General features: G+C 40.5%; 1 protein-coding gene across 5 annotated transcripts in view; it reads left to right on the top strand.

The window, feature by feature from the left end:
- rabep1 (rabaptin, RAB GTPase binding effector protein 1) overlaps positions 1–12,875 on the top strand; it is a 73,713-nt gene that overhangs the window by 49,106 nt on the left and 11,732 nt on the right. For 3 of the 5 annotated variants that reach the window (XM_033046425.1, XM_033046421.1, XM_033046422.1), the window contains exons 12-16: positions 2,455–2,553; positions 3,027–3,167; positions 3,682–3,871; positions 4,476–4,487; positions 8,142–8,197. In XM_033046425.1, the coding sequence (XP_032902316.1) occupies positions 2,455–2,553; positions 3,027–3,167; positions 3,682–3,871; positions 4,476–4,487; positions 8,142–8,197 (498 nt within the window). The remainder of the gene's footprint in view (positions 1–2,454; positions 2,554–3,026; positions 3,168–3,681; positions 3,872–4,475; positions 4,488–8,141; positions 8,198–12,875) is intronic. The other 2 variants (XM_033046426.1, XM_033046423.1) reach the window with 1 other exon arrangement.

Consider the following 12,875-nt stretch of genomic DNA (forward strand, 5'->3'; position numbering starts at 1 on the left):
TTATCCACTTTGATAAGAGAACCAGAAAGGTGGTATTATATCATTAGTGTTAGATTGGGGACCGTTGGTGTCCAAAGAAACTTGGCTATCCTTGTACACCATTTACTGAAAGTAAGCATATGGATGAATAAGCATTTAAGGTTAATAGTTGAATAGCAGTCACTGCAGGAAGATTTGAGTACATGGTCAAGGATGACGCTACAATTATGCAGGACTTTGGTGAGACCACACCTGGAGATTTTATACTGTTTTTATGATGTACGAATGTAAGAAAGAATATACATGCCTTAGAGGAATTGCAGTGAATGTTCACCAGAATAATTTAAATGGGAGAACTGCCACATGAGAAGAGGTAAAGTTGACTATGTTGTACTCAAGAATTTAGAATGAGATGAATCAAAATGAAACATACAACATGCTGACTTGAGTCGGTAGATTTCCAACTGAGATGAGGAAAAATGTTGTGTCTGAGGATGATGAACTTGTGGAAGTCACTACCACAGAGGGCTGTAGGGGGAAAGTCGCTCAATATTTTTTAAAAGGACATGTCCACATTTTTAATTACAATCGACAATAGGTGCAGGAGTAGGCCATTCGGCCCTTCGAGCCAGCACCGCCATTCAATGTAATCATGGCTGATCATCCCCAATCAGTAACCCGTTCCTGCCTTCTCCCCATATCCCATGACTATGCCATCTTTAAGAGCCCTATCTAGCTCTCTCTTGAAAGTGTCCAGAGAATCGGCCTCCAATGCCCTCTGAGGCAGAGAATTTCACATTTACAACTCTCTGTGTGGAAAAAGTGTTTACTCATCTCCGTTCTAAATGGCTTACTCCTTATTCTTAAAATGTGGCCCCTGGTTCTGGACTCCCCCAACATCGGGAACATGCCTCTAGTGTATCCAAACCCTTAATAATCTTATGTTTCAATAAGATCCCCCCCTCATCTAAATTCCAGAGTATACACACCCAGCTGCTACATTCTCTTAGCATATGACAGTCCCGCCTTCCCGGGAATTAAACTTGTAAACCTATGCTGCACTCCCTCAATAGCAACAAAAGGCATCGGGTGTTGTGGGGACCAGCAGAGGATTTTTTTTCATGCAGCTTGATTGTATGGTTAACTTGGCGTAGTTGAGATTATACCTACAACTGTATTGCATCATGTTGTGTCTCATTGTCCGAGTCCAAAGGTTGTGGGTTTATGTCTAACTCCAGATGCTTCAAACACATAATTAGACGTTGTAATTTATGCACTATTAAAGTAGTGATCCACTTTAAGTCAGGGAGGTGGGTGCAGGTATTCTACGAGATGTTGATATCAAGATGGAGGAAATACTGGGTCTCCTAAAGAACATTAATGTGGATGTCCCCAGGGCCCGATGGGGATCTCGGGTTATTAAGAAAGGAGATCACTGTGGTCATGACAGAGTCTTGTTTCCTCTTGCCACAGCTGGGCTCCCAGAGGACTGGAGATTAGCCACTGTAGTTTCCTTACATTAGAGGGGAAATGGGAACAACCCAAGAAAGTATAGGTCTGTGAACATCATCAGTTATAGGAATATAATTGAAGAAGATTCTTAGGCTTAGGATCTGCTCACATTTGGAAAAGCATAGACTTATTAGGGATAGTTAACATGCTTTATGCTTTTATTTTATATGCATGGTCCTTTATGGTAGGCTGATCAAGAAGATGAATAATGTTCATTTAGAAAAAGTGATAGTTGTGTTCTTAAGAAATTTCATGTTATAGAAATTAGTGTTGGAGAAACAATTGTCAATCTTATTTTCTCGAGTGCTATCGGCTGAGACAATATATACAATTAAGAGAGGCACAGATATGGTAGATTTCCCCCAAGATGGATATGTCAAACGCCAAGGAGGAAGCAAATACTATAGCAATGTTCAAGAGGCCTCTGGACATGTATGTGAACAGGTAGGAAATGGAGGGTTGTCGACCATGTGCAGGCAGGTGTGTAATTTATATTAGTATCCTGGTCAGCACTGAGTTTGTGGGCTGATGGGCCTGTTCCTGTACTGCACATGATTTGTGTACCGGCGTTTCCTGTGATAAACTTGAGGTGTATAGACTATCCAAAGGAATATTCTCCTTTTGTTACAGAGAATATATGTTGATTGCTTATCGCAATAGAGCCAAAACATGCACAGAAGTACAGAAATCATATGAATGTATAGGTTAATCTAGATTCTTTAGCTCTGGCCATCCTGACAATCCTGTGCACTGTTACTGTTCTTCTGTCTATTGAAATGCATTTCCAGATCATTTTATAATTGTATGTAATAGAGTATTTTAAAAATGTGCAATATATTTCTGGAATGTTTTTAAACTGAGGTGTGTGTATAAGTAGAATAATAATGACCTGATTGCAGTAGGTCTGATTGCAGTTCAAATCTTGTTCAGCACTTCTCATTTATTGTGCTTTAATTCTCCCAGGTGGCTAAACTGATGCAACGAGCACAGGAGTCTGAGAGCTTGCTTACTAATATGCAGCAGTCGTTTTCCCAAGCCAAAAGAAGCACCCAGGAGCAAATGGTTAGTCACATGAGATTGAGCAAATTTGTTTTGTCTGCATCCATAACTCTGAAGCACTGTCTTTCACTGAGAGTAAATGATTTTCAAATTGATTTTATTGGGTCAGTTTATTTTCCAAAAATAGTATATAGGCATCATATGACTGAAATCATTTGTGTCATGATCTTAACTATCCAGCACAGAAAGTTACCTCTGTTAATAGTAATATAGTGTCATGAGCTCTCATAACTAGATTTCCTCCCATGCAAGAGATATCAAGATATTATAACATTTTATAAAATTATCTGTGAAAGTACATCATTATTTGCCAATAGGTGAGAATTATGTTTAATAGCAGCCCTAATGCCGATAATTGAGCTATATATTTAAAGAAGACTTAATTTTTGTGTTTATTTTTAAAGAATCATTCATAAAGCTGGTGATCAATCACGGAATTAACTTGTTTTGTCTGTAACCTGTCACCTTTTCAAAAGGCGGTGCTTATTCAGGCACGGGAACAAGTATCCGAGGAGTTGACCAGGCTACAGAAAGAAAATGAGAGTCTTCAGGGGAAACATAGTTTGCATTCTTCTGTTCTTCAGGAAGAGAACTTCATTCCACCAGCCACTATGGAGGTAAATGAAATTAAATCTCTCAGACTAGCTTTATGACTCTACTTGGATATTGCTGAGACAAATTTAATATCAATGCTGGCCTGTAGGCTATATTCATAAGATCATAAGCGACAGGAGCAGAATTAGGCCATTCGGGCCATCAAGCCTACTCCGCCATCCCATCATGGCTGATCTATCTCTCCCTCCAAACCCCTTTCTCCTACCTTCTCCCCATAAGCTCTTACATCCGTACTTCCTTGTACTATTGCCTCTGACCTTGAGCTATTGCTGTTTGATTGATGCAGGAATTGTGATGGGTTTCTTATAATGGGAGACATTGTGGTTTTTGGGATCTTACCAATTTTGTGAGAAAGCAGGTGTCTACTTTTGGAGCAAATTGCCCATTGTATTGGATTGGATGATATTCAGTTACAAATGTCTATTTCAGAGAAGTCGTTCTGCTTCAGTGTAACTGATGTAGATAACTGATAACAAGCATAGTGTTATCTTCAAGTTTTTTGTTACTTCGATTTAGGAATTACATGAACTTGTGCAGAAATATCGTGAAAACATAATCAGTGTACGGACAGCCGCCGATCATCTGGAAGAGAAACTAAAGGCAGAAATCCTTTTCTTGAAGGAGCAGATACAAGCAGAGCAGTGTCTGAAGGAGAATATTGAAGAAACTTTGCAGTTGGAAATTGATAATTGCAAGGAAGAGATTGGTGAGTGAAATAGAAATTGTGCCATATATCGATAAAAAATGTCCAAAAATAATTATTGGAGGTGTCCTTATGTTTAGGAAGGATCTTCTATGCCCGTGGCAATGCAAGAGCTATATTTGCATTTGACCTATGGGCTTTATCAGTTACTTGATTTATAATCCCTATAAATAAAGTTGCAAAGGACAATCCTGCAACATCACTTTCTCCCCTGATACACTCGCTCTCGATAAGTTGTCACTTCCCAATTGGGACTGCAGTGCTCAAGATCTTGCCTGGTATTTCTTCTGTTGTTTTCATGAGCCATGCGCAAACGAGCATGCACAGCAAACTGGGCTATAGTAAGTACAATGCTGACTGGGGATTGCTGTTGCCATTTTGACTACTACTACAATACCCAGGCTCTTCACGTAGGTCCACGTGATGTTAGAAATGATTAATGAAGTGTTATTCTACAGACTTTTAGACAAGAAAATGGGTTGGATAGAAACAAGATTCTTTAAAAACCAAATGTAATTTTAGTTTAAATTTACTTACTTTGTTACTATCTTTTTCTTTCTAATATTTTTCCCTTATCTGTTTTTGTTATTGACTCCTTGACTCTCAGACATCTTGGAAGGTATGAAGCTTATGATTACTGCTGTTTGCTCTATCTCAGCTAATCTCACTTGCTGGAGATGTGCTTAGCTAGTTCACTAACCAAAATAGTCTGTAAAATCTGTGCCGGTCCTACTGTTCTGTTCACCCTCGTGAAATAGATTACTGGAGTAGCTTTGGAATAGGAGAGACTGGATTAACCAAATAGAAGAAAGCATGGAACCTGTACCAAATAAGCAACTCATCTGTTCTCCCCCCTTTCTCTCATCTTTTATTGATTCATCTTTGCTTTATTAAACATCCTAAACTTCAAACACACCAACCTGCATGATCCTGCAAGTCATCCATGCAATCTCAATTCATTCATCATTTCGGCAGGCTTGACGTTTTATGAATCAATAGCAAAATGCATGTGCAATAAAGGCTATTTGGCTATTGAATTATTGACTTGTTAAAAGATAACATTTAATTGATTATTGATGAATCTAAATTTAAAAGTCAATCCGCTCGGTGCTGTTATTTGCCTTAATCTTCTGTTAATTCTGCTGGAAAATCTTTTCTCTAAATATCGTTTCTTTTCAGGCTATTCTTCCCACTGTAATTGCATTTTTTTTTTTATCCATGGTAAAACACAATTTTATTTTTATCCATGGTAAAACACAATGTAAAAATTTGATAGGGAGCCCGGGCCATTCAACAGTCAGGCCCTGCACCTATTTTGAGTCATGGTTTTTAAGTTGCAGAGCTTGGTGGTGTATGTCTGAGGTTTCATTCTTTGGCTTCTCTGTTGGCTGTGCTGCTATCAAATACCTCAATGCATTTTACAGTAATGTCTGGTTTTGGGGTAGAGAGTAGATTTGCAGGATTTCTATTTGGCTTTAATTGAGCAAAGTTAGACAAATGTCCTTTCATTGCCAATGATGTTGACATGGGAACTTATTGTAAGGGTGAGTGATTGTGATTTGGTAATGCTGGGCGACCTGCCATTGACTTGTCAGGTGCAGTACATCCTGCTTGGTATAGAGCTAATCTCATGAAGAAACTCTTTGTTCTGATAAACTGTTTTTACATTATAAAGTCACCTGAATTTGAGTTAATTATTGGTCAAACTGTACTACTCCACTGTGATAGTGACACAAAGCAACACAAGATTCAATCAAAAGACAAAGTGCAGGAGTAACTTGGTGGGTTAGGCAGCATCCTAGAGAACATGGATAGGTGATATATTAGGTTGGGACCTTCTGGGTCCCTCCAAGGATGTTGCCTGATCCACTAAGTTACTTCAGAATGTAAATGGTCATTCTCCTGTTTCTTTTCCCCTCTCTAGCTTCCCTTTCCCTCTTTTCACCAGCATGATTTGAAGTTTAAGATATTAAGTTTACTTGCTCTGGCTTTGTTTTAAATCTTTAACGCGAAAGCACTCCATGTTTCCATTTATGCCTAGTAACTAACATTATTAGCAGGGAAGTCGCTGATGTAGCAGCCTCTGTTTCATATATTGCCACCGCACACCTGGAAAGCTGTTAATGTTATGAATTTTCAGTCAATGTGGTGGAGCAAACATTTGGCTACTTGTGGTGCTTTCCCTTAAAATAGTCTTACTGCAACAATGACATGGTGCTTAAATCAATGGACTTGTTATTCTGGCATTGAATGGGTACTCTCCCTAATACAAAATTGTTATCTCATTGTTCTAATGCCCCGCTTGACCTTGTTCAGACAGAGCATGTCATGGGCACCTCTGAGGGAGGGTCTGTATGGGAGCTAGGAAAGCGAGTGAGGTCACCTGGTAAGATAAAATACAAGTTCTACATTGGTCTTGTATACTCGAGAAACTAAAAGTGACAGGAACAGGTGAGTGAACAGGAACATGAGTGAAAAATGCTGACATGAATGTTTTTCAGGTTGATTGAAATGCAGTGCTTGTAATACTGATTTCATCAGCGCTGCCCCATTGTACCTTGAAATGATCAACTGGTGCAGTAGATAAAATGAACCTCAATTGGAGCCTTGAGCAGAGAAGGATCATCTCAGAGGTGAAATCGTGTGAAATTATTGGTTTCAAATATTGGCCCTCCTATGCAACATGTGCTTCCCCTTCATGTATAAGAAAGATGTTTTTGAGACAGTTGATAAAGTACAACCCCTCCTCAGTCAGGTGTACTTCTAGTTGAATCATAGATTTGTGCAGCACGGAAATAGACCCTTTTTATCCACCACGTCCACGCCGACAATGACACCTATCAATGCTAATGCAATTATCAGCAATCATCTGACCTTCGCAAATGAAGGAAGTTCATTAATGAATCAGCTCAATTTGACCAATCACCGTTGCATTGAGCTGATTGAGGTCACCATTTATTTCACAGCTGTGTCTCTTCTACCGTCGGTATGTAAGCAGTGATGGGGTGTAGGTGATTAATGACCTAGTTATATCAAAAGGAAAACTAGGCATCCACTGTCCCCAGATCCCCAGAGGCTGAACCTGTTCTGCTACCTTTACTAAACGACTTTATATATCCTTAGATAATATTGTCCTCTTCCTAATGCCTCCTTGGTAATCTGTGGCAGATTTGTCACCTTGTGGTTAACAGTGGTTTATATGTATGCTGACTCGGGCTGAACCATTGCATTTTCTATACTATAATTAACCTACCTGTGCCCACTTTTCTGGCTCTGCTATTAGAATTAGGATGTTTTCTGCCGTGTTGTGGTTGAGAATTACGATTGTATTTAAGACCATCAGAACGTTTGAAATCAAGTAAACCTTGATAATGTCATGGGAAATTTGTGATAGAAGACGGCCACTCTAATGTGCTTGCTGGCTAATAAGGAATGTTCTATTTTAATCCCACTTTCTATCTCCTAGTCAAGTCCTTGCAAGTCTCAGATATTCAGTACGCAACTGAGTACTCTTTGTAAGTGGCTAGGGCATCTGCCTCTACCTCCCTTTCAGATAGTGAAAACCAAACTCCTGTCACTTATTTCTGAAATGTCTGCATCTGATTTTTGATTCCTCTGATAAGAAAATGGATAGACCAAATAGGAAGAATCTAAGTCCACCATATACGTCTCTAAGTAAATATTCGCAAGCTGCCTCGGTTCCAGGCAAACAACACCAGTTAATCCATTCTTTTGTTATAGCTACAATATGCTGAACATCCTTGTAATTCTCCCCTGCATCTTCTCCCGTGAATCCCTTTGTTCTTACTGGAACCCGAACTGTACACCGTTGTATGCAGTTCCAGCATAACCTCCCCACTCTTGTAGTCTGTGCACAAGCTGATAAAGGCAAACATCCCAAATGCCTTTTAATCCATTTTACCGACCACCTTTTGGGCCAGTGTTTTTCAGATGTTGCCTATTTTAGTTTTCTTTAAACTGACCTCATCGTGGTTCATTGCAGCCCAGTGCTAGTTTCAGGCTTGGGATTGTGATTGAGGGGCCCAATGAAGGTTAACCTACTGAATTTGAATGGCAGTAGCTGCTCATTTTCCTTGAGATATGATGATTAACCAAAGAAATCTCAGCTACCAATTCAGTTGGATCGTCTTGCATTCTGTTCACACTGCTTCACATGAAATGTCAGCTGCTGTTCAGCATCACAGAGCAAAATGTGGCATTCCATTGTGCAAAATCATGATCAATGTAAAAAGTTATTACTTTTCTCTTTCAGCATCTTTTTCCAGTTTGAAAACAGAATTGGAGAGAGTGAAAGCGGATAAAGATCAGGTGAGTTTTTTTTGGTAATCTTGTTTGCTACAAAATTCAGATGAGGAACTGTCAGGTGAAATTGTATAAAAAATGGTCTTGTTTGGTTGGTCAATTTAGAGATCATTGCATAACAACAGCCCATTTGGTAGGATGACCGCCCCCCCCCTAGTCTCCCAAGAGATGTATTGCAACATAGAACAATACATCACAGGAAAAGGCCCTTTGGCCCACAACGTCTGTGTCAAACATGATGCGGTTAATTGCATCTTTATGCACATGATCCATATCCCACCATTCCCAGCATAGCCACGTACCTATCGAAAAGACTTAAGCACCAATATTGCACTTGCTACCACCACCACCCCCGGGCAGGTCTACCAGGCACCCATCATTCTCTGTGTTAAAAAAAAAACCTGCCCTGCACATCTCCTTTAAACACCCTCACCCCTCCCTCCAAACACACTGTAAAGCTATGTCCTCTAGTTTTAGACATTTCCATCCAAGGAAAAAGATTCTGGCTACTGCATGTATACCAAGTTTGTCCAACCTCTCCTTATAACTACCGCCCTCTAATCCAAGCATCATTCTGCTTCGGGTAACTTCTGCTCCCTCTCAAGTCTTCCATCCATCTTGTAATGAGGCAACCAGCACTGCACACACATTCTATAAATTTCTGACTTGAACGCAATGACTCAAGTCATTGACAGATTCGTGATTAGTATGAGTGTCAGGGGTTATGGGGAGAAACCAGGAGAATGGGGTTGTGGGGGAATGATAGATCAACCATGCTTGAATGGTAGACTTGTTGGGCCGAATGGCCTTATTCTGTTCCTAGAACATATGAACTAAGTGGTGAAGGCAATTTCTACTCTTATCTAGTTATCACTGTTGGCAACTCCACCAATTTTGATATAATTTGCAAACTTGCAAACACACTTTCTAACATCGTAAAGACATCATGCAAACTAAGATTGTTGTTCCTTGAAATTAGGAGATTATGCAGCAATTTGATTAAAGTTAACAAGATTTTAAGAAGAACTGGAGTTAGGAAGAGAAAAACCTTGGAGTTTCTATGGGGGATTATAATCAAAATCAGAGGCAGTACATGGAATTACTCCGTAACCATTACCACCAAGAAAGACTCTGGCAGTAGATCAGGGGAACAACAGCACGTGGGGGAGGAGGAGGTTCCCCTCAAAAATCCACTGTAACCTGAGCGGCACTATCTTTGTCTTTCATTATTGTTGGATCTAAATCCTGAAACTCCCTACTCAACACCATCTCCTCGAAAAACAGTTCAAGAAGGTGAATCGTCACCACCTTGAGGCAGTTTGGGATGAGTAATAGATCCTGAATAAAAAATAATTGATTCAGACGAAAAAACATGGACAATTTACCCTGTTGCTAAAGGGTACAAGATTCACTTACAAGGATCACCAGAAAGGGTAGCTATAGTAAGCCCCTTGGTTGCACGCACTGCTGTCGTTCATTAAGATCTTGGTGAATTGTTAGTTCAGTGCCACTTTTCAGTACTCACCCCGTACTGATTTATTTTTACTTTTGTTGTACTTAAATTGTACTTAAATTGTTGTGGGAACTTTGTGTATAGGTGGGGTTTGATGAGATGAAAGCTTCCCCCTTCTGTTTGTGTTTCCATTTTTGTTGCTTAATACAAATTAAGAACTTATTGTGATTCTCTAATCTGATATATTTTAGTTTTGCAAGATTTTATCTTTGGCAAGTGATTTTATGATTTCTTGTATACTACATAAAGTGTAGTATCTTACAGGTCTAAATAAAGTCTATAGAATTCTTTACATTTATGGTTCAGGATCAATACTTATAAAATGAAATTCCTGAACCTCATCTCTTCACCCAGTACACGTATGCTGCGTGATACTTGGAAAACCTCACTGGATGCAAAACTACAAATTGAACTTACTGCAAATGCTCTTTTCCCCTTTGAATGTCATGGCCACAATGATGGAAATGGTGAATCATCTCCAAAAGGCACGGCTGTTACTTTAGAGAATGGTAAACTGGAGCAGGAATGTGTAGTTGCCATTCGAATCTGCTCTGCTATTCATTAAGATTATGGCATCTATCTGAATGCTACTTTCTTGCATTATCCCAAATCGATTGATTCGCTTAATGTCCAGAAATCCATCATTTAATATTTTGAATTAATGCAACTACAGAGGCTCCACAGCCCTCCGGGATAGAGAATGCCAATGATTCACCTTCACAATGAAAAAATATCTTTCTTTCTCAGTCCAAACTGCCTGGCCCTTATTTTGAAGCGTGTCTCCTGACCTTGGAGTTCTCAGCCAGGAGAAACTTCCTCTGTGCATTTAGCCTGTCAAGCCTTTAAGAGTTGTATACATTTTTTATGGTATCTCCTCTCATTCTTCTAAACTTTAGAGAATACAGGCCTAGTCTACTCGATTTCCCCCCTTAAGGCAAATCCTACACCCTGGAACCAGTTTAGTGAATCTTCGTTGTACTCCCACAATGGCAAGTACATCCGTTCTGAGTTAAGGAGCCCAAAACATAGAAACATAGAAAATAGATGCAGGAGTAGGCCATTCGGCCCTTCGAGCCTGCACCGCCATTCAATATGATCATGGCTGATCATCCAACTCAGTATCCTGTACCTGCCTTCTCTCCATACCCCCTGATCCCTTTAGCCACAAGGGCCACATCTAACTCCCTCTTAAATATAGCCAATGAACTGGCCTCTACCAACTACCTTCTGCAGGAGAGAATTCCACAGATTCACCACTCTCTGTGTGAAAAAAGTTTTCCTCATCTCGGTCCTAAAAGATTTCCCCTTTATCCTTAAACTGTGACCCCTTGTTCTGGACTTCCCCAACATCGGGAACGATCTTCCTGCATCTAGCCTGTCCAACCCCTTAAGAATTTTGTACGTTTCTATAAGATCCCCCCTCAATCTTCTAAATTCTAACGAGTACAAACCGAGTCTATCCAGTCTTTCTTCATATGAAAGTCCTGACATCCCAGGAATCAGTCTGGTGAACCTTCTCTGTACTCCCTCTATGGCAAGAATGTCTTTCCTCAGATTAGGAGACCAAAACTGTACGCAATACTCCAGGTGTGGTCTCACCAAGACCCTGTACAACTGCAGTAGAACCTCCCTGCTCCTATACTCAAATCCTTTTGCTATGAATGCTAACATACCATTCGCCTTCTTCACTGCCTGCTGCACCTGCATGCCTACTTTTAATGACTGGTGTACCATGACACCCAGGTCTCGTTGCATCTCCCCCTTTCCTAATCGGTCACCATTCAGATAATAATCTACTTTCCTGTTTTTGCCGCCAAAGTGTATAACCTCACATTTATCCACATTATACTGCATCTGCCATGCATTTGCCCACTTACCCAGCCTATCCAAGTCACCTTGCAGCCTCCTAGCATCCTTCTCACAGCTAACACTGCCCCCCAGCTTCGTGTCATCCGCAAACTTGGAGATGTTGCGTTCAATTCCCTCGTCCAAATCATTAATATATATCGTAAATAGCTGGGGTCCCAGAACTGAGCCTTGTGGTACCCCACTAGTCACTGCCTGCCATTGTGAAAAGGACTCCTACTCTTTGCTTCCTGTCTGCCAGCCAGTTCTCTATCCACATCAATACTGAACCCCCAATACCGTATGCTTTAAGTTTGTATACTAATCTCTTATATGGGACCTTGTCGAAAGCCTTCTGAAAGTCCAGATATAACACGTCCACTGGTTCTCCCCTATCCACTCTACTAGTTACATCCTCGAAAAATTCTATAAGATTCGTCAGACATGATTTACCCTTCATAAATCCATGCTGACTTTGTCCAATGATTTCACCACTTTCCAAATGTGCTGCTATCCCATCTTTAATAACTGATTCTAGCAGTTTCCCCACTACCGACGTTAGACTAACTGGTCTGTAATTCCCCGTTTTCTCTCTCCCTCCCTTTTTAAAAAGTGGTGTTACATTAGCTACCCTCCAATCCTCAGGAACTACTCCAGAATCTAAAGAGTTTTGAAAAATTATCACTAATGCATCCACTATTTCTGGGGCTACTTCCTTAAGTACTCTAGGATGCAGCCTATCTGGCCCTGGGGATTTATCGGCCTTTAATCCATTCAATTTACCTAACACCACTTCCCGGCTAACCTGGATTTCACTCAGTTCCTCCATCTCATTTGACCCCCGGTCCCCTGCTATTTCCAGCAGATTATTTATGTCTTCCTCAGTGAAGACAGAACCAAAGTAGTTATTCAATTGGTCTGCCATGTCCTTGTTCCCCATCATCAATTCACCCGTTTCTGACTGCAAGGGACCTACATTTGTTTTAACTAATCTTTTTCTCTTCACATATCTATAAAAGCTTTTGCAGTCAGTTTTTATGTTCCCTGCCAGTTTTCTTTCATAATCTATTTTCCCTTTCCTAATTAAGCCATTTGTCCTCCTCTGCTGGTCTCTGAATTTCTCCCAGTCCTCTGGTAGGCTGCTTTTTCTGGCTAAAAAGCCTGGTATCAGCCCTTGAGAACAGGCGGTGTGCGACCAACTCCTTGCCTCCGAGAGCAAGCAACCCCCCCCCCCCCCCCCCCCCCCCTAAGGGCAACAACCTTTGTCCGAGAAGGACAGAAAACATCTAAACATCCTTCCACCAGATCAGAAGAAGGAAACCTATG

This window comes from Amblyraja radiata, chromosome 28 (assembly GCF_010909765.2).
Source record: "Amblyraja radiata isolate CabotCenter1 chromosome 28, sAmbRad1.1.pri, whole genome shotgun sequence".
NCBI classification, from domain to species: Eukaryota; Metazoa; Chordata; class Chondrichthyes; order Rajiformes; family Rajidae; genus Amblyraja; species Amblyraja radiata.